The sequence below is a fragment of the Coturnix japonica genome, chromosome 22 (genome assembly GCF_054131305.1).
Source record: "Coturnix japonica strain WE chromosome 22, WE-NBRP24, whole genome shotgun sequence".
NCBI classification, from domain to species: domain Eukaryota; kingdom Metazoa; phylum Chordata; class Aves; order Galliformes; family Phasianidae; genus Coturnix; species Coturnix japonica.
Genome location: NC_140684.1, coordinates 9,764,427 through 9,787,111, shown reverse-complemented (window position 1 = coordinate 9,787,111; position 22,685 = coordinate 9,764,427). Strand labels below are relative to the sequence as shown.

The 22,685-nt window shown below is 46.1% G+C and overlaps 1 protein-coding gene across 3 annotated transcripts in view; it reads left to right on the top strand.

Annotated features, from left to right (window-relative positions):
- The window catches only part of CALN1 (calneuron 1), a 91,148-nt gene that overhangs the window by 59,862 nt on the left and 8,601 nt on the right, over window positions 1–22,685 (top strand). For all 3 annotated transcript variants that reach the window (XM_015880965.3, XM_015880964.3, XM_015880966.3), the window contains one exon: window positions 21,425–21,578. In XM_015880965.3, the coding sequence (XP_015736451.1) occupies window positions 21,425–21,578 (154 nt within the window). The remainder of the gene's footprint in view (window positions 1–21,424; window positions 21,579–22,685) is intronic.

The window sequence follows — 22,685 nt, the reverse complement described above, 5'->3', positions numbered from 1 at the left end:
GCAGCTGTTTACAGGGAGGGAGGGGGGTAATCATCCCTGCAAACACTGTTTCAGGCCAAGTCAATATAGACCCATGATATCAGGAGAGCTGAGGGAACACTGACTTTCTCTTATCGCACGAAGTCTGTCTTTCCTGAGTGAGATGAAGCATGCACAAAGCACCGTTCTGCATAGAGCATCCCCAGGTGCTGTTTCAGAGTGCTCTTATCCTCATGCTGGCTGTTGGTGACAAGAACTAAGATGCACCCATACACTGACATCTTGTGCTGCCATTGGAAGCAGCTCTTCCTGAAAGGGTAGAGAAGGACCTGGGCACCTGCTGAGCACCAAGTGTATGTGAGGCAGCAATGTGCCCTTGGACAGAGGAGCCTGATGGAGCCATGGGCACACCTTGCAGAGTCCCCTTCCCTCTCCATCTTTTTCCCTCTGTATTGGTTGAGCATCGCTTGCTTTGTCACCCTCTCTGAGTTGCTCCTTCACGTTTGGTGCCTTGAAGCCGGTTGTTGATGATGCATAGGCATTGATATGCAGTGATGTGGTTGCCATTGCATGCTCGCAGAGACACTACTTGATTAATTTTGGGGCACGAGAATTTGTTTTCCCAGAGCTCAGGGAATATTTGAGAGCAGTTCCAGCTGTGTGCTCCGAGGGCTGTGTTTTGTACAGATGGGTTTCCAGTGCGTGACCATTCAGGTCTGCAAAGCACTTTAGATCAAGAGCATTACGGGAAGTGCAAACATTGCTGCTGGTAAATATTAGCTCTTTTTTGGGGCAAACAAAATCCAAATCCATCCACTGTGTCCTGCCATTCTCAGAAAGAGGGATAAAAAGAGAATGGCAGGAACTGAGTGTTCGTATTCATTTACAGTTTTTGCCTAGGTTTTTTGTTTTATGAGTGCAAAAACCTGCCGAGTGTCTTTGAGGTCTCTGCTCAGATTGGGTTTTAGGAGAACTATTTCCTTAGAATGAGAGGTGCAGCAGTGGGTAGAGGGGTCATCATCCCTGGAGGTGCTCCAGAACCATGGAGATGTGGCACTGAGGGACGTGGTTATGGCCATGGTGGGGTTGGACTTAGTGTTCGTAGAGATCTTTTCCTACCTTAATGATTCTATGGTTCCACGACCTCAAGGAGCATGTGTGAAATAGTTTGCACAGTGCATAGTGTAGTGGATATACAATCCTGGGGGGTAAGCAACAGGAGCAGAAGTAATAATAATCTTGAATTTGAGGCTTTTAATTAAAATAAAGCTCTCTGACTTGGCTAAAATGCATTTTGAAGGCAGAACAAGCCTGAATGGTTAAAGAATGGGGCTGCATTTGCATTGCTTGCAGAACAAACTCTGTCCCCAGCAGCAATGATGAGGTTGTTTTATAGAGTCAATACTTTGCACGGGGATCATTTAAGAAGCAAACTGCTGCCTGCAATTTGTTTCTGTCTCCCTATGCTGCGTGCACATGGAAGCTACAGGGAGCATCATTTCAGCTGGTGCTGACACATCACCCCAGCAAGGATATCCAGAAGCTTTGTCTTGTGCTCGGGGCCGGCACTGTATCATCCGCTCGTCGTCTTTGATATCACCCTGTATAATTTACTGGCTCTCAGAAGGAGGCTGCTTGTTTTGGGATAAATAAGTCTGCTTTTCAGGAGCAGGATGACCAGAATACCAACATGATGCTTCTGGCTGGGAGGAGATGCTGCTTGGAGATCTCCTTGGTTTTTCATTGTAGAACTGTCTTGCAGTTTTGGAGGGCTGGAGGAGGAGGGGCAGGTCCTCATGATTTCTAAGCTTTTCCAGTTTTCCAGGAACTTTGGTGGGTGAGCAAAGCCCCCACACACATCTAAGGCATGAGTGTTAGCCAGGAGCAGCCCAGAGAGAGCACAGCACTTGTTTCATCTACAGCACTTTATTCCCTGCATGCAGCAAAAGTAAAACAAGGACCACATGCAGCAGTGCAGGATTGCATCTAGCAGTGGCTGGGGAGGGAGTGCAGGGAGCTGGCTGCAAACATGGCAGAGCAGGGAGACGTGCTGGGATGGGACACGGAGGTCTCGTCCTCCCAGCACGGCTGCTGATGCTTAATGACTTGCTGGGAACTGCCCATCCGTAATCTGTTTTCAGTTGTCACTGCAAATGCAACAGCATCCCGGGGGAGAGATCTGGGCTTTCATGATCTGGTCAATCAATTAGTGCTTTAATAGAGTGAAATGAAGGAGAAAATGTGTGGGAACCTCGATGGCACAGGGCAGGGTATGGAGATGCTTGGCAGGCAGTGGTGTGGGAGGGAAGGCAAGGAACAAGGCTGTGTCAGAGTGAGCAGAGTGTGCCTCTGGCTGGAGCTTGGCTCTCTGCAAAGGTGGTTTTGTGTAGAGAAGGATTTCATCCTGCAAAGTCCTGCAGTTGTTATAAATACCTCATGCCGTTTCTCCCTGTACAAGAGGTTTCTCCACTTCTCCCCACAAAGAGGTTAATATGATGATGGCAAACCCTCCGTGTGCAGTTTTGGGATGCTGCCAAACCACAGGAGGATTTTACATCTTGCACCATTATTGTCTGCTGGTGTGAGCTGCCTTGCTGCAAATACCCCTGGATTTCAGGATTTCAGCTGTTGCTGTTACAGCCTTCTAAAAGGATCATCTCAAGCTGACTTTTTCAGAGGAGCCCAACCAGTCTCCTCTGAGTGGGGGTTCAAACCACAGAGCTCCTTCTTGCAGTTCAGGGTACCAGGTGATTCTCAGGGCTGATGCTGGCTCTGTCAAGGCAAGTTTTGCCATTGGGCTGAGTTGCATCTGGTTTAGACACAGGAAGAAAATGAGATTTGGGGTGGAAAGACAGCTTGATGGTGTGTGCAGACCTACAGCCCATGCAAGTGACTTGCTTACTACTTAGGGATTTGAATATGGCAATTCTGCAGATGAAAGTTTGGGTGCCAGACCATGGTAGATGGGGGGGCAATGCTGTCTTTGCACCACGTATGTGCCATCAGAGGGGTGGTTGAGTTACTGTATGTGGAGGTGCTCAAGAAACGTTTAGATGTTGTATTGAGGGACATGGTATTGTACATGAGCCCTGCCAGGGATTTCAAGTTTCTTTAATTCCTAAGCCAATAGATCTCAAGATCCGTCCTTCCTCTTTGCACACAGGGCAGGAAAGGGTTGGTTTAAAACAGGCCTCATGGTGATGATCTGTTTCTTTTTCCCTAACAAATGTTCATTTTGGGATAGTAATCTACATAGTGACCTGCCTCCAAATCCGGGTTTTCAGTAGACAAAAATTATGAATATTTCATTGAGGTTAAAAAAAAAAAAACAACAAAAGAATGAAAGGGAAGAATGGGAAAAAGGACATTCCATCACTCACAGGCAAAAAACAAGCAGACAAAAAGCGTTGGCAACTGTTAACAGCAAACAGATGTGTTTATAAAGGAAAATGACCTTTTTATGCAAAAGTAAAGCTTAAAAAACACCCCAACCTTGTTAAAAATGCAACTGAAGGGCTGCAGAGGACCATGGCAGGTGCCCAGATGTCCATCAGCTGTGACAGGGTGACCCCAGAGTGGCCCTGCTGAGTGCCCTGGTTGCTGTGATGCTGCAGATGCACGGGGCCTGCAGAGCTGCTAGTTTTGATGTAGTCTTCAGTGCTGTATGGAAATCTGGTTTTAGCGTCACTGCTGAGTAACATGCGACACTATGAGGTGATAATTAGAACAAACAGTTAAGTAACCCAATAGATTTGCTCAGTTAACATGTATCAGGGCGCAGATGTGGGCCAAGCTTATGACAGAAGTCTAGAACAAGCCAAGAAAACCAGTGGAGGTATTAAATACATGTGAAATTGGTGAGATGGAGAGATGCCTTCAATTGTTTGATGTCTCAGTGCTGAGAAGGGAGATAAGCCAGAATGATACACAGATTCACAGCGCCAATGAAAGTGCTGCCATTTTCAGAGCAGAATGCAGCAGTGAGATGGGGAAAAAAGTAATAAAGAATGATTTGCATGGTTTTTCTACTCTTGCTGAGCAAGTTTAGATGTTTTTCCCCTGGAGGCTGTTTGCCCAGGGGATGATTAGTACAGCATGTTACTGTCAGTCCGTCAGCTCTCCCCGTGTGCTTCAATCCCTTCCAACTTTGGGGAGTGACAGAGCAATGAAAAGACAAATGAAATAAATGGATGCTTTTTTAGAGGAGAGGAATCTGAAAAGAGCTGTCACGGAGGCAGACAGGCTGCACGTAGGTGCCAGATTTCAGGGCTTTTGGAAACAGTGATCCTCCATAGAGATAAACCCATGCACCTCAGCTGCCAGTGCATGGGAGCACGTGTACCCTTGCTGTCAGGAAGCAGCAGGACTATAAGTAGCATAGAATAGGATTTGTGTCTAGCTGGTATGTGGGTATGTGCTGTCACAAAACAGGCTTGAATGCTGGGTCATAATACATCCTTTCCCCAATGCTGGCTTCTTCCTGCTACCTATCAGCTGCATCCTTGGATATTTCTGGTGCCACATCCCTATTGTGGGCTGCGTGTAAAACTCTGCTGAAGTCAGAAACACTCCTGTACTTACTCAAATAGCCTTCGATAGACTGCAGCTCTTCTTCCTATCGACATTCAAAAGTACTCAAATCCCAAGGGCGGTTTCGGAGCTAAAGTGGAATATATTATGTTTGTAGAACCAAGTGATGATGAAGTCCTTCAGGAATTGCCGGTTTGTTCAGAAAGGTGCACTGGAGTTCTGCAGAAAGGGAATGTGTTGTTGTTTAGTTAACTTTGCAACTCATTTTTGAGCACGTTTTTCTCCTTTGCAGCAGTGAATTGTTCTCTCTGCTGCCTTCCTGTGGATCTCCCCAGTTTCCCATGATCCATATATTGAGGGATGATCACTTAGTTTTCTGACAGCCCTTCTCTTCGTGATGGATGTCACTGGGTTCCTTCTGGCTGTGGCCAATGACAATGAGGGCTGTGAGTGACAAGGAGCAGTCCAGGGGCAGGGAGGGGTATGGAAGGATAAAGCCCATCCAAACTCTTCCCATCTCTGTACGGGCCGGTCTGATTGCTGTAGAAAGAGCTGGTTGCTGATTGCTGTACAGGAATTAAATTAGGTGAGTTAAAAGCCTGTATCAATCACCGTCATGCATACTTGCATATGAAGCGTAGACGCAAAAGGTTTATGGTAATCAACATGGAGTGGTTGATTAGAGTCCATTAAAATGCACTAGAAAAAAAAAATCTAATACTCTCTCCACTTCCACCTGGGCTTTTTTCTGTCTGTTTGATAACTGCTGCTGCCTACAGTTATAGATGCACATCTGTTAGGTGCTGCCTTGGGGTAAATGCTCAGGCTCTGGTTTCTCACTGTGCTGAAGGGGGCATGCAGTTGTTACCTCAAGGGCACGTCATAGATTCATTAAGGTTGGAACCATTGACCCATTTGGAGCCAAGCGGATGTGTAACCACCCAAGCAGTGAATGTTCAGTGGCGCTCATTGGAATGAATGTGATGCTCCTGCAAAGTAGAAAACCCAAGCTGGTGTAGTAATTACATCCAAAATAATCAATACTGAAGAATTTGTGATGTGAAAGTCAGTTGGCAGAACTTCCCCTATGGCTGAGGATGAATAAAATATTTGATTATGAGAACTTTAACTGGGGTTCGTACAGGGGGTTGTAACCTGGAGACCTGGAGCTGGAAGTTCACAGCCTCTGTTGCTACAGGGCTGAAAATGTTTCTTGATAATAGTGACAAAGTAAAGAGTGGGAAGAAGATCCAGCTAATGGAAAATAGGACCAAACACAAATAGATCCATAAATTTGAAGCAAACTATTACTGAAGTGGAAGTCAGAAGTGGAAAGCTGTAATATTGGAGATGGGCTCAGGCCCTAATGTCTGGAATTAGGTTTTAGAATCTCTTGAATTGCTGGATCATAATGATAAGAAAGGCGCTAATTTAGATGTTGATTGAAAATAGTCTACAATTTCAAAGAACAAAGTCAAGGTGTTTCAAGCCAAATGCTTTATATTTACCAAATTGGAGGATCTTTTGGCTGTAATGACAATCCAATTGGATTTGAAGAGGCAGTAATATTATATCTTCATCTGAGGTCACTGGGGGCGGCTGCATGATGGAGTCTCGGTTGCTTTCAGTATGAATAAGACATTTACAGACTTTGAGATCTGACTTAAAATATCTCTGACAATAAAAAGGTGACATTCTTTGCAGTATGATGAACTCTATGATTCATAAGTCTCTCTCCTCTTTGGAATGGGGCAGGGTACCTAAGCTGAAAGTATTTCCTGTGTTCCAACCTAGAAAATTTGTGAGTTTTTTTCTATCTATAGCAGTGGGTAACAACCTTTGCTCAAAGGCAGGTACAGTTTTTAGGGTGATGGGGCCACACTTGGAAAGGCAAAGCATTCTGGTGAGCGCCCCTCTGTCAGAAATCAGTCTGCGAGACACTCGTCATGTAACATAATCCCACGAGCAGATGCTGTCGAAGTAATTAGCTGTGCTGCTAGATGAAAGGCGCGTGCTGAATTGTGCTAAGATTGCCTGCTTCTTCACTGTAATTGCTAAAATACAGCAATGCAAAAGCAGGAGCTTTGGCTATTGCTTTGGGAAGTTATTTCTGCACGGCTCAGGGGAGAAGTAAATCAGTTAATGGTTTTAATTAGCAATCTTTTCATGTCTTCCCCTCATTGTCCACGAGGAGCTCTGCAGAGAGGATGCTTCTCTTACATTGCAGAGGCGTGCAGCACTTGCCTCGCTGGCTTTGCTTTGCAGCCCTGTACAAGGGACAAAAGTACTCTTTTATCCCAATGGACCTGGGGATCTCCCTGGGGCTCTGGTCCATAGAACGTGTGTCTGGGTGTGCTTCTCATAGCTCTGCTATTTATTTCTCTTACACCATTTCTTGGAGGTGTTCAAGAACCGTGGAGATATGGCACTGAGGGATGTGGTTATGGAGCCTGGTGGGGGTGGGGTTGGACCAGATGATGTTAGTGGTCTTTTCCAGCCTTAATGGTTTGGTGATTTTATGATCTCGCATCTGGTTGTGCGAGGAATCAGCAGAAAAGAGTCAACTCTTTGAAAGGGCAGATAACAGCAGGGGAAGGGGAAGTGGTTTTAAGTTGAAGGAGGGAAGATTTAGGTTGGATGTCAGGGAAGTTCTTTACTATGAGAGTAGTGAGGTGCTGGAACAGCTGCACAGAGAGGCTGTGGATGCCCCGTCCATCCCTGGAGGTGTTCAGGGCCAGGTTGGATGGAGCCCTGGGCAGCCTGGGCTGGTATCAGTGTGGAGGTTGGTGGCCCTTCCTGCGGCAGGGTGGTTGAAGCTTCATGACTCTTGGGGTCCCTTTCAACCCAAGCCAGTCTATGATTCTATGACTCTTTCTTTATGTCTGTGCAGCAAACAGAAATGTAAGGTCTCCTAGAGCACTGTCTCAATGTGTAATAAGGTACCAAGGGAGCATGACTTCTGAAATCCCTGTAACCATCTTACCACACCGGCAGAACTGGCTGTTGTTCTTAGAATATGATCGGATCAGCAAGATAAACTTTTAATTAAATTAGGATGACTCTTGGTTTTGATGCATTCTGCAGCTTTCACGCTTCCTGAGAACAAACCCCATAGAATCTGAGCAGGTTCATGGTGCTGAGGGATGAAGGATTTGCTGTCCCCATCCCAGGTGAGGTGGCACAGCAGGGACAGGCTGCAGCCCCTGCGGGCGGTGGAAGTGTAAGCGATGTCCCAGTGGGGGCTAATGAATGAGGTCATCTGCCTGCTGCTCTGGTGGCACTGGCTCAAATGCTCCCGAAGCCACCTCTCTGTGTCACCTGTTAAACACCCAACAGTACGTGCCTGTCAGCCTTAGGAGCACTGGAACAGCTCAGGATTTTGGGAAGGAATTCAGGTGTTTGCAATGCTGCAATGTCTCTAAGATATGCAGAGGTCAGGCAGGTTTAGCCCGGAGCAGAACTCAGTTGTGAAGCTCACGTGGCTCTGGCACACACCCCAGGCTGTCACTGCTTTGGCAGCATCAGAAGCAAACTCCTTCCTGCAGAAAGAACCATTTCCCTGAGCCCTGGACCAGCCGAGCCTGTTGTATTCCCAGCCTTCACCCCTGCCTGCCTTCATTAACCCTTCACTAGCCCTTCACATCCCCACACTTAGCAGCTTCCCTTGCACCAAGAGCTTTTAGCACAGACAGCATGGATTTAATGCTGGCCATGTGCGTCTTCCTTTCCCCATCTGTTTTATTAATTGCATCTGATTTACTTCAGAGCAAAACTCTCATCCTAATGAAATCAGAGATGATGTTCCCTAGGAACAAAGAGACATCAGGCTCCTGATTCCAGGTTGTCCGTGGTGTGGATAATTGGGAATCATTGCAGGCGTACTGTGTGTGTGTATGTACATTTTTGCTATGATGAATGACCCCTTCCAGCAGTATTGCAGTCACAGGTTACACACGCTGTGAGTAAATGCTGTGGCTTTGGCTGTTGAAAAGCCAATTGTCCTCCATCTAAAGCCTTTGGCTGTACATCCCAGCAGCTGTGAGCAGCAAAGGGTGTGAAAAGCCATCGTTTTAAAGCCATCCGAAGTGATAACATAAAAAAGAACAATTGTTAGACAGCACTGCATTGTGTCATTGTAAACACCAAAACACGCAGCTTCTGCTGCCTCTGTGCTTCCAGCATTTGCCCTGAGCAGGTTAGGAAGTGCAATGCCAGCACTCACCCATTTCCCAGCAGGCAGAGGAGGGCTTTGCCACCTTGCCTTGTTCCCAGCAGAGCACCCAGAGTGCATTTATTCCTTTTACCAATCTCTTGTTCTACCACGAAGCGTTGGTTGCAGGGGAAAAAACAAACACTGCGCTTGCGCAGGTCTGATTTTTGTTGCTGGCTCTTGAGGGTAAGTGCTGCCTTTGTGATGTTCCTTAAATCCAGCCCTGCTGAGATCAATCAATACCTTGTTGAAATGTGTGTCAAGCAATTTCAGATGAACAAAACAACGCTGGCACGTGGTTTGCTTTCTGCTGTAGCACCTTCCTTAGCCTGGGCTGTAGCTGCCGCACAGGGAGGTTTGCACAGTCCTCCTCCCGACCTTTTGCAGAGCATTTTGCTGCTTTGCTTTGCTGTTTGGGCGCGTTTTCCTACTGCTTTGGCTGAGATTTCTTCTATCTCGGGTTTATTTTTGTGTGCGTGTGGAACTGTGTATGAAGTAAGTGGTTCTCAGAAGGGTTGCCAAGCAGGGAAATGGTCTCAGATAATCATAAAAGTTAGACAAACAGGTCCCCTCCCAATCCTCCACCGTCATTTTCCTGCATACACACTGAGAATGCAAAATCAACTTATTTGCTAAGCTTTCAGTCCTGATTTCATGATTTTATGTTTGGCTTTTATGTATGTAATGGCTGTTTTCCACTTTCACAGCACCAACAAAAAAATCATTTCACGACCCGCTCCCATTTTGTTCCTGCCTATTTCCAGTCTAGTCAAACTCAGCAATGAAACAGCTGTGAGTTCGGATGTGAGTGTGATCACAGCCCCATGTGGGACATGGAGGGAATTTCAGACCTACTGCATTGAATCTGAGGGAGTAACTAAAGATCATGTCAAGATGTTGCCCCTTTGCTGACCAAAGATGGCACTCAACAATCTGGTTTTCCCCTTGTATTTTCAGTAGGAAAACTGAATTTTAGTCTAAGTATTAAATGGTGTATTTTCAAAGGAGAATTGTTTTGGAAACCCATAAACTGTGAGTTGTTCTGACAGAAGGGATGGCTCAGGTTGGATTCTCATGCAGGAGGGTGGTGAGTCCATGGTAGTGCTGCCTAGAGCTGTGGGTATCCCATCCCTGGATGTGCCCCAGGCCATGGATGGGCCCTGGGCAGCCTCAGCTGGGGGGCACCCAGCCCACGGCATGAGTTGGAACTGGATGATCTTTAAGATCCCTTCCAGCCCAGGCCATTCTGTAGTTCTATGATAATACAGCATGATAAGATGAATGGTTTGTGTCAGCGATCTCTCCTCTCCATTCATGGAGGAGGCAAACAATCCAGATTTCTATGGGTAATTACACAAAAAGGAGCAGCTGGTGTCAGGTTTTCCTGCTAGCTGTCAACAAGAAAAATAATTTCCGCTAAGCATTAAGATACTCTTCACTCCTCTCAGCAGGAAAAGGGCACAGTTCTGCAATGTGTTTGCTCGGCTCAACAGTCCCTGGATCCAAATAAAATGTAGAATGTAGTGTATTGTGCTGAAAAGATCTCAGTAAAACCCAGCTGTGCCCTCAAAGTCAATGCGTGGATTCTCTGCCAACTGATTTCCCCCCCCACCAAACCAGGAGTTGGACTCCGTGGTCCTTATGGGTCTCTTCCATCTCAGGGTGTTTGTAATTCTGTCCTGTGTTAAACAAGATGCAGTTCTTAACTCTAGGCCGGGAGAAGAAAGTTGCTGTTCTTGTTGCTCATAATCTAGTACCCATTTTCTGTGACAAAAATAAGGAAACTCTGAGTGGCACTCAACCTTTTCCATATCGGGTGTCTTTTGAGTTCTGAGCTGGCTGTTACCAGCTCAGGAATGAGATCTTCAGGTTATTTATAACAGATAGATCCATGTGAATGTCAGCTCAACCCTCAGCACTAGTCAAAACAGCAAGAGGGAAGATAGGAAAGTTTCAGAAAGGAACAGTGAAAGAAACAGGGCTTGTCATTGTGAGCAAGTGTGGCGCTCACATCTTGGGTGCTGTTGGGTTCTGCTCCATCACATCTTAAAAGGGAAGTGCTGGAGTCAGAGAGCCTAAAGAGAATGGCAAGGAGAAAGGTCACAGACTCCAGTTTGCAGCTCCTCAGTCAGAAGAGGTGGGAAAATGTACGACTATGAGGGTTATGTTAGGAGTCTGAAGGTTGGTGAATGGATATGGGCTCAAATGGAAGGATAGAAGGCTGTTCCAGAGCAAGCAGAACTGGCATCACTGCTGGCATTGTGACTGAGATCTCATAGCTCTGCCCTGATTCCCTCTGTGCTGCTTTCTCCAGTGATGTGTAGCTCTGCCCAGTAAGTAAAAGGAAAGATTGCAAGGCTGAACTTCACCCACAGACTACAAATCACACATTTCACAGCCAACAGCCATTCTCACTGCTGAACAGATTGGAGATGGCTCCTACTACTGGCAACAAGGATAACATGCAAAGCATGTGCCAAGAGATACTGGCAGAGCAGGGGCTGCAGATCAGGGCCCAGACCTGTAGGTGATCCTGTAGTATTCAAGTCCAAAGTCTAATTTGAACACTTTAAAGGCTGCATGGAGGTTTCTGTTCGTTTAAACTGAAGCTGTCAGGCTTTCAGAGGACTAAGCAAATAGACTCCGCTTTGGAGACAAAGACCTCATGTCATCTTCCTCACTGTGAAGGCTTCTTTGGAAAGCTCTTTCCGAGCAAGAAGGCTTTCAGTGTACTCTGTCTGGCTTCTTATTGCTTCCCTCTGTATGTTATTGATTAGAGCTGGGGCTTAATGGACACAGATCATTCAGCTGAGAAGTTTCAGGTTACCTGGCTTGTGGTGCAACAGGAGGCCATGCAGCACTGCTCAACCAGCTGACAACCAATTGGAACTTGGCAGAAGGTTCTGAATATTGGCTGCTTTGTTGCCACAGGTGGAGCCATTTGAAGAGCCTGAAACACTTCTCATTAAACTCAACAGGCTTGAGCAGTGCATTATCAAGGCACCTTCCTTTTTGGAACTGGCAATTCATGAAAGGGAATGAGAAATGTATAACAGACTGGTAATGTGCCTGTGGGAAAGCTGATCTCCTTCCAGGAGTGAAGCTGTGATTTATGTTACAGTGCATAAGTATATACTTGTGTCGAGAGGAACAAGAAAGAGCATTACCTGGTTCTTATGAAAAGGTTTCAATGTCCTCTCTCTGGTCTGAGTCACCAGTGGCTTAGAGGCATGAATGTGATTTTAAAAGCATGAAAGTGGGAGTTGCTTAAAGTTCTGGTGAAAACATTTGCCAGATGTTGCCTGTTTGACTCACGTTGAATCCAGGGAGAAAGCAGTGCATGCTCAGAGCCTCTGCAGAAGGCAGGGAACATGTAATGAAGGGAATGCATGTATTGGTGACCACCAGGCCACCAAGAGCAGGCTGGGTTCTTCCAGCAGCAAAGGCAATGGTTGCTTTTGGGTCCCAAACTTAAGGTTCTGCTGAGCTTCTGCTTTGAGTTTGGGAAAGGAAGAAAAATGTGAGGCAATGTGGTTTTGGTGTGACCTGAATGGAGTGGTAAACTCCATGGTGGGTTTGAATAGGCATTTGCTATTTAGACCCACTGTTGTGCTCTTGGAAAGCAGCTCTGTCTGTCTTTGCTTTACCATGTGCAGTCCCATTTTGCAGTGTGTCTTGCTGTCTGTCCCTAGAGGGGTAGTCCAGTATGGGATCATGACTGTTGTCACCAACTCCAGTAACAGGCTGAAATGAAGAATTAGAATGAATGAATTAGAGAATAACGTGCAAGAGTTAAGAGAGAAAGGAAAGCAGCCAACAGCATAAACAGCTGAACTGCTTTTAAATCAGAGCACAGCACCAACAAAATGTCCAAAGTTACCTGGATGGCTTACACAGAATGAATTATTCCTGTACTTCTAATGCAAAGTAATGGCCTGCCTCTGTGATGTCGCTTGTTGTGGGGCTTTAGATCACCAGCGTAAGCAGAAAAACCACTCTGCTAAAAATTCCTTTATTCCCAAAAACCATTTATCACCTGTAGGATTAGTTCAGATGTGTTTTCATAAAGCCGCATGACTCCTAATGAGCTTGCACTTACACAACAAGCTATTAGAAAGCAATTAGCGCAAGGAAATATATCCAAGCTATTCGCAGGGCCAGCTTTAAGATTGATAACATTTTATTGATGGAAGCTTGTCAAATTTATGTAGCCTGACAGGAGCCGGTTCCTGAGTAAATTCGTTAGGGCTCCCAATGCCCCTATTAATTTGAGAAGGTCTTGGGCTCCTGGGGAAACACAGCAGTGGAGAAAAGGGGGAAAGGGACCTTCTGCAGCTGTGACAAAGGACGAACCCAGGCAAGGAAGGGCATGACCTGTGTGGCTTTTCAGAAAGGCATTTCTGTAGTCAGAGAGGTGTCTCATCCCTAAAAAGTGAGTGTTTTGTTAGGGCTGACCATGTAACCCTGCACAATTAATGCGCTGGGGCACATAATGCAGCAATGTTTGCATTCATTAAGACAAAGGAGCAGAGTTCAAGATAAATCCTAGGACAAAAACAACCATCCTCTCACACAAAGAGATGCACTTTTGGAACATTAAGACCCTTGATGTCTTATGTAAATAGAGCTGCAAGGGCGTTCACTCATAGGGACCCAATGAAAGGCACAGGGGTAACTTTGCTTTACAAACTCCAGCCTGGTCCCTCCTGCAACCAAGAGTTACAATATTGATTTTACTCTTTCTGTTAAGTCTGTTATCCTTTTGCTTATACACGAGAAGGCACTTCTGTAGCAGATGGGATGGGACAATAATGCTGATTTTGATCCAAGGCTCTTGGGCAAATAATTAAACATTAACATTTGCAAAGCAACTAGATTTGAGAACTAATGTAACCAAGGTGCTCTCTAAACAAACAGAAAGCCCAAAGCTTGTGGTGCTGCTGGTGTCCATCACAGCAGATCCTTTCTTCAAGGGCAAAAATCAGATAAATAGATGCTGTTCCTCATATTCCCTTCCCAGGGTGGATGTCTGCAGTCAGCTCATGAGTCAGCCTGGCAGGTCTGTGTTGGAAGCAAAGACAAGCTGCATCTTTCCCTTTCACTGTTAGGCCTCCAATTGATAAAGTTTTAATGAAGTCAGGGTTTAGAAAGGAGACGGAGCTTTCATGGATCAGTAACATTTTCTATTAGACCAAATGCTGGGGGAAAAAGAAATGGATCAAGGTTTTGAAGATGCGAGCCCTTCTTCAGAGCCTAATGACTCCAAGCAAAATACAGGCTGGAAACAGCTTGATTTTTCTTAATCTGTTCCATAATTTGATGAAAAAAATGAGTTTTGGCATCTGTACAGGCAGAGGCTTCAGTGAGGTGCAGGGCTGTTGTTGGCACCATGGGACTAGAGGAGATGGGGAATTACTGCCAGGAGGAATGGTGGCATGCAGTGAGAGGAGAAAATGTAGAGTGTCAAACAACAAAATACCTCTCCTTGGAAAGAGTAGTAATGCATTGGCACAGGCTCCCAGGGCCGTGGTGGGGTTACTATCCCTGGAGGTGTTCAGGAGTTGTGGAGGTGTGGTACTGAGGAGTATGGTTAATGGGCAGTATTGGTGGTAAGTGGGTGATTGGACTGGATGATCTTCGAGGTCCTTTCCAACCTTCATGATTCTGTCAATTGTAATTCCTGAGCCTATTATTTCTCTTGGAAATGGAGTGCACAGGGGGCAAGGAGGGGCTCTGTCCCCGATGAGTTGGAGGTGGTGGATGGGATTGGGTGAATTTTCAGTGCTTTCCTTTGGTTCCTGGTTGGGCTCTGGGTGGGTGCAAAAGGAAAGCCAGCAGTGTGCAGATGATCTGTTCATGGGTGAGCTGTGCATTGCCCTTGCAGAAGGTGCTGTGGGATAGGACTGGACACCGCAGTCCTTTTGCATGGTGCACAGGGCTGCTGCTTTTCAGGCTGTGCTATGCCCTGTGTATTGCCGTGGTTTATGGTGCACCTAAAAGAAATTGATGTCACTTCTGCAAGGTAGGAATCAGCCCCTTTTTTAGTGAGTCCACTAATTCTGTCAGAGATAGCCTTGAACCAAAACAAATTATCCAGATATTTCTATGGAGCTGTCGCCGTGGTGGAACAGGGCTGTTCTTTCCTTGCACTGTATCACTACAGTGATCAGTTGCTTTTTTATTTCAGCGGGTTTCTCAACACTGATAAACGTCAGCTTCATGTTGTGATTTGACAGGGAGAGTGAGCTTTTCAGAAAGCTGGCTGTTTGCAGTGCTCTGAGCCAAAGACTTCAGCAGGGAGGTCAGACCTGGTGACGCACATCATCAGGACTTGTGGTCTTGTTTCACTCCACTGACTGACAGACCTACATAGGCTGCATCTGTTTGTAAACCATACTCCTGGGTTACTTGTGAAGATGAACTTTAATGCAGCAGTAAAGCAGAATACTTTTGCTTGGGGAAGGATTGGAAGAGTAGCTGTTGACTGGCTTTCCATCCACTGGCAAGGACTTTTGGGAGCAAGAATTGGATTCTGGTGACCATCAAACTTATTAATTGAATGGTTTGGGTTGAGAAGAACTCTTAAAGACCATTCAGACCAACCCCATGTATTAATAGGCAGAGACACCACTTACCAGATCAGGCTGCCTAGGGCTGCATCCAACCTGGCCTTGAGCATTTCTAGTGGTGCGGCAACTACAGGCCCTGTCCCAGGTTTTGCTGAGTCCTAGAGCGCGTTTAGCACAGCAACTACACCAGAAAAATTCGTTCTTTGCCAGACTGAGGAGCTGAGCTACCAGGTGACAGTTTATTTTAGCATGAGAAGAGTCCTCAAGCAGCGCTGAGCTAAATATTTCTCTAATTCATGCATAACTTAAGTACAATTAGCAGCCTGAACACAGAGACCTAGGTCAGATGTGACGTGAGTGTGCTGGGACTGCAACTTATGAGATCAGAGCTGGGCTGGGATTTGGCTGAACCTCTTGCACTGCAAACAGCAGCTCTCCCATCCCTATCAGCACCCACTGCCCCACAGGGCAGACATCACTGAAGACCATTTCAAGGATATTAGGAAAAATTATTCTCTGAAAGAATGGTGGTGTATTGGTAGAGGCTGCCTAGGGTTACTGTCCTTGGAGGTGTCTGGGGGCCGTGGAGATGAGGTACTTGAGGGACAAAATCTGTTAGGTACTGAATGTCCCTGCTCTGAGCAGTATGTCTGATAGTCAAACAGTGATAGGATGAGAGGGAATGGCCTTGGATTGTGCCAAGGGAGGTTCAGATTGGATATTAGGAAGAATTTCTTCTTGGAAAGAGTGGTCAGACGTTGGCATAGGTTGCCTAGGGAGGTGGTGGGGTCACTGTCCCTGGAGGTGCTCAAGAAAAGGGTAAAGGTAGCACTGAGTGGCATGGTCTAGAGTGGTCATAGGCATGGGCTGGTGTTTGGACTAGATGACCTTATTTATCTATCCAGCCTTAATGATTATATGGTTCTGTGATTCTAAAGGGTAGAGCTCATAGAGCTACCACCAGAGTGCATTGTCCCTTCTTATCCCGAACCTGTGCTCATCCCTTATGCTCATACTCCACCTGCACTCAGCAGTACCTGTGTGAGACCATGTTTCATGTCCATTAGAGCCAAGTCCCCATGGCCTCCCAGGCTTTACTGCAGCTTGGGAGCAGACACCTGCAAAGATGCTGATTTCCCCCCAGTTTCGAGGTGTGAGCACTCCATGCCCCCCTCCTTGCTGCTCTGAGTCATGCATTAAAATTACTTCCCCCAATTTTATTTCTCTGCCCTGACAGCTGATTTGTATTTTCTTACTTCTCTGCTCTGTTATACTGGTAGCTGGTAAGAGCTTGCAAGTGCCAAGCGAATGGCTGGAGGGGACCTCAGAATTGATCACCTTGTTTTTGCCACAGCGAGAAAATATCACACGCTACTCGGAACAGAGTAACTCCGCGGTTACTCCCGGCTTTAATTGAACTTTCTACCTTGCGGTTCTCGGTTGGATTAATCTTGTTTCCAAACAACGGGCATTACATGGAAGGCAAATGGTTACGTAAAAAGTAATTACAAAATGCAAATCAAATCAAAGGCAAATCTACGTCTGTCCGAATGCAGCACAACGAAGGGAGGCAAGTCAGAAAAGGTGAAAATGGATCACATCCTTTCTGCGCATCTTCCTGGCTTTGGGTTCACTGGTGGGAATTTTTCATACTCTCAAACGAGGAAGCTGAGGTGGAGGGGTCTATTTTTCTGCTGTCTTTTTGTCTCTGCATGGATTAAATATTCACCAGGTTTCTTCAGGGCTTCAGGCTTGTCAGAAAAGATCCATGACAACCAGGAGCCAAGGGGGAACTTCAGAGGCTCGGATGCTCTTAGCTAATGTGCGATAATGCGAGCTGTGGGCTTTGGAGGGCAGGTGGGATAGACTTGAGAACTTCAGCTCCTACAAATTGTAGGGGAGGCTGTGAAAACAGTGGAAACAAAGTCCCTGGGCAGCCCTGCTGGGACAGGCTGCTGTGGATTCCTGCATTGCTGGCTGTGGTGTCGGCGCTGGGACTATTAATAATAACGTCGATGACTTGTGGCATTTATATTTTGTATGTTTACTTCTCCTTTCAAAGTGCCAGTTTGACAAACTGCATCAAACTTGTACCCACACGGATCATTTTCTTCCAGACTTCTGAGGGTTTCTCACTGGGAGAAAAAAAAACCAAAGTGCTGTGTTAATATTAAATGTAATCTTGGATTCCTCCAGTTTCCCATTGTAGCTTTGTCTCCCTAACAAAGCTCCTATGAATTATCTTTCCCACATTTCTGGAGTGTCTCCCTTCCTAACCCATTTCTGGTATTCTTGAAACATTTTAACTGCAAAGTAAAAGATGGGCTCCCTTTGGCTAAAGGAGACATTGAACAACTTAGCTGGTCCATTGACCTCACTGGGGTTTCTGCTTTCTTCTCTCATTCAGCAGCAGTTGATGCTGCTGGCAGCAGTGCACATGTGGGAAGAAGAGCAGTGAGTTGAATTCAGTCTGTTTAATGAAGCAGGCAGGACAGGTTCTTTCCCTCACACTGATACAGAAAAAGTAAGTCTTGCCCCATCCAGCTGATGGATGTTGTGAGCTCACTGTATTCTGGGCGTAAGCTGGAGGTGCTCACTCCCAAATGGGGCTCCATGGCTTTAGTCCTAATTAAAACTTATCAGTTTTCTCTTCCAGAGGCTCTCACAGACCTCACGTCGGAGGTCAACACGCTGCAATCCATTTACTTATGCACTTTGATTGGGATCAGACCAGGAGACAGTCAGCAAGGCCAGGGAGCTGTAAAACTGGGCAAAAGAGATCGTTAGGACCTGTTAATTTGTACTTCAGTCTGGGAACATTTCCTAATTAAAAAAGAAAAAAGGAAGAAAACCACTTCTTCGTGTTTTAGTTAAACTATTTAAAGTTAATTGAATGGGTCCAGGATTAATATTCCTAGTGCATTTTCTGCAGAGGTGTTACTGTGATTTATCCTACCAGGAGGCCAATTCCTCTTAGCCCAGTTGAATAACTGTGATATCTCAGCTGTGAAGCGAGATCTGTACAGTCACTGACCCACTCCCCTGCTTAAAAAGACCTCCCCAGTGAGAGCAGGATTGGCTGCAGGAGTCCCTGGCTGCATACAGGCAGTTCTGCCTTGCAGATCATTTCATTGCTGTCTGTTGCCTTGTTCCAGTGGTTCAGAGGTAAGTGCTGTGTGTAGTGGTGCACCAGCTGGTACCAGCAGCTTTAAGTTCTCAGCAAGTAGCAGAATGTGGTAAGGAACCCATCTCCATCCTCACCATGCAGGCCATTTCTTTTCATTAAGCTCAGCACTGAACTGAGGGGTGCTGTTGTTTTTACAATGGAATGGTATTTTCCCTCATAGGAAATTGCTAAGCTGTCAAAACTTAAACTGGTCCCTGGTTGTGCCTCAGCTCTACGTGAGGAGGGTGCGGATGGAGGGTATGGTGATGGGGATGCAGATGGGTGGAGATAGAGATAATGGGGATGAGGATAGGGTGGGGATGGGGGTTGAGCTGCACTCTTCTGTGTCCCTGCCCAGCTCTGAAGGTGGTTGGGGACACACTGGGGGTGTTCACAGGCCAGATTGGTTTGGAATGCTGCGTCATTTTGTAGCACAAACTTAAGCCAGGTGCTTGGGGTTAAAGGTGCTGTGAATACGCACTTAAATCTGATTTTAATTTGCCAATATATGTGCAATTCCCTGCTGACAAAGCTGCTGGGAAGAATGTAGTAATCTCCTGTTAGCAGTAGCCATTGCAGTAATGAGCCTGTTACTATGGAAATGAGCTTGTTAGCCATTCCCTCTCCCCAGTAAGCAGGATGCTGGGGTGCAGCATCAGGGAAGCTGGCTGTTCCTGGAAGCAAGTGGTACCCAAGGTGATAAGTGTCCCTTACCCCGAGCCTGTCTCACTGAAGGAGCAGCTGTGCGATGTGCTGTGAGCACTCACCTGCTGTGTGCATGCAGAACCAATAATATCAGATATTTCTGCTGGTTGCAGTGCCTGAAGTCCACCAAAAACTTCAGTGGACAACACCTGGTGCCAAACATACAAACCAGTGTAGTGTTCAGGGTTCTCACTGCATCACTTGACTCATTGGGTGTCATTAGGAACAGCTTGTTTCTATATCATTGCTTCCAGTGTATTCCAAGAGCACCAACTCAGAAGAAACATCATTGATTTCTCCTAATTATAAATCCTATAGAAAGTTTTAAGCTTGCAGCAGTCACAGTTCTTCTCAGCAGAGCCAATAAAAGTTACGAGTTGCTCCCTGGTTACTGTCATTACAACAATAAAAAGCCAGAGTAATTGAAAAGTGAATCAGGGAAACTGCCAGATTGGAGAGCAATGATAATAGAAGAAATTACCTGGGAGTCCAAACCTGATGCAAAGTGATGTCTCTGGTTGCATTGAGCTCATGCCCAGTCTGAACAAACTCCCATGCTGATAGGTATCTAGTGGAGGAAACACCTCCTGCATGCAAGTGCTGGAACACAGAGCAAAGAAGGAGCAATGAAGTACTTGTGTCAGCAGGTCAGACAGTCAGGGCAGGAGCCAACAAGGGCTGCTGTGACACCCCCCACCCCCACCCCCCCTCACCCACCATCTGAGACTATAGAATCATTAAGGTTATAAAAGATCTCTAAGATCACCAAGTCCAACCCCATCCCACCCCCGTCATGCACACTGTGTCCCTCAGTGCCACATCTCCATGGATGGTGACCACACCACCCCCCTGGGCAGCTGTGCCACTGCAGCACTGATCTTCTGGATCTTCTTCCTAGAAGACAAGGTGGCAATGGAGCAATAAATAAATAAGTTATCCCTATATCAGCATCAAGCTTAAATGGAAGAACCGGACACACAGCAACAGATGCATATCTGTCAAGAGAAGAATTATTTCCCACTAGACAGATTAACTGATACAGAAAGACCTCAAAGCTCACAAGTCATTAATGTATCCACATTATTAAGATAAGCAGGTACCTATGATTGTTTGTAATCTAGGAAGCCTGAAGCAATGCAACGGGTAGCACCACAGTAAGCTGTGACATCATGTTGGCAGTGATACTGCCATAAAGGGAGACCTGAAAAACCCCCTAAGGGGAAAAGAAAAGGAGTGGCATTGGGGATGGTGTATCTGTTTTGCTTTCCATGTGGCCAAGATGCACCACATACAGGAGATCCCTTGTACTCAACTATACTGCCCATAAGAAGTCTTCAGGCACTTCCCGCAAGTCCAAAGAAGGCTCATACATCCCTTCAGAAATCCTAAAAAGAACACAAAGAAAGATGAGCTCACAAAGATGGTGCTCTGGCCCCTCATTGACCCCAGTTCCACACCATTACTTGCCAGGAGAGATGCTTTCCCTAATCACTGTTGAGAAGTATACGGCTGTACATTTATCTGCAGGAAAAAAAACCACAAATGGCTTTAAAGCATTTATTTGGTATGCACAGGAACAACATTTCTATGAGAGCAATGTTCTCTGCTTGGGCTCACACTGGAGTTGTGAGGAAGAACAGGGCAGAGAGAGAATTATGGCTCATGGCAGGGCGTGAGGTGAGGGTCAACCTCTGCTGGCAGGAAACAGTGATAGAACAAGAAGTGGTGTGCTTAAATTGCACCAGGGGAGGCACAGGTTGGATATTAGGAAACATTTCTTCTCCAAAAGATGGTGCTGCAATGGAACAGCTGCCCAGGAGGTGGTGGGGTCACCATCCATTGTGGAGGTGCAGCACTGAGAGATGTAGTTATGGGCTGGTGGGATGGGATTGGGGTTGAACTTGGTGATCATAGAGGTCTTTTTTCCAACCTTAATGATAGTATATGAGAACAGTGACAGGGTTGTTTCTAAGGGATTTAGTTCTGCAGGGATGGCCAGAGCTGATGCTGGACGGCTCTGGCTCTCCAGCTTTACTAGCAATAAATAAGCAGCCAAGATCCCTAGCAACATCCATTTGAAGTATTTACACTGACAGGGTCCAGTGAACCCAAAAGAGCAAAATTTGTGAAGTTACATTGAGATGCTGAAATGAGGTTGGAAAAAAAAGCCCACAAATGGGGAACTGGGGGGAACCCACATACCTGCTTTCATCCCAGCACTGTGCTGCTCCTGCTGCCATGCCTAACGTGGTCCTCTCCCTGCAGTTTGACATGCAGAGGATAACACTAGAAGAGCTGAAGCACATCCTGTACCACGCCTTCCGGGACCACCTAACGATGAAGGACATTGAGAACATCATTATCAACGAGGAGGAGAGTTTAAATGAAAACTCCGGCAACTGCCAAACAGAGTTTGAAGGTGAGGATGTTTCTGTACAGTTGTTCTCTTCCTGTTTCCTTTGTAAAACTGTCTGATCCTGGATGTGCCACAGGCAGGGATGCACAGTTAGCATGGAACAAAACCTTTTGTTTCCCTGTAGTTCCTTGGACTTTGTTCAACTCAGCTTTGCCATTAGATGGCTACAAGGCAGTAGTTGGACTGAGCTTCACTTTGGAGCCATCAGGGAAGCGAGATCCATGGGTCAGCTCTAGTAACTTATAGGAAATGGAAAGGAATATTTGTGTCAAACATAGCCAACCTTACCTTTTGTTGCCCAGTGTAAGAGCATAGCAGATAGTTTTACCTACAAAGCCCAAACCCTGCATTTATTCACAGTGCAGAAATCCATTGATTCCAGGCAAATCGATGAGCTGATCAGCAGTGGAGCAGCACCACTGGATGAGCTCCAGGCTAAGCTATGGGAAAGGAAGCATTTTGCTTTGCAGATGTTGCTTGGTGCAGCAGCCCCTCAGCAGTGCCCCAAGACTGCTATGTAAGTGATCAGCAATGGAGATAGGATGCAGCCAGAACATCTACAGTGCATTATGCACTTTGAATGGCATTACCACTGCTAAGAACATTCTCCTTTTACCAACATGGAACATTTACTTACAGAAACCATTTTAAGCCACTGTAGGAGAAAGGCTTTTTTTGGCAGAGGAGCTCATGGTGCTCCGAAATGTTGCTGGCTGGAACAACCAAATAGACAAATCATTTCAAGTACAGGAAAGTCCAGGGAGATGCCTATGGAGGAACTCAGGGTTTGAAAACATCACCTGCTGCTTTCCCACACCTGGTGCCTCTGAAGGGGCATCAGACAGAGATGCAGTAGTTTCTTATAATAAAGCAAAGTGCAACACTTAGCCTGGCTAATTAATGAGATTCAAACACTGTATCCAGCACACTCATCCTCTGCTAACTAACTACTGCAGAGAAGATGCAGAAGATTACAGCTGAATTTTAAGAAGCCTGCAGGAGGGAGGCAAGCAGCAACACTCTTCAAACCAAGCCAAGCAAGCAGCAGGGAGGAAGGGATGCTTATAACCATGGATGGAGCTCTTGGTCCCCACTGACCTGGTGGAGCTG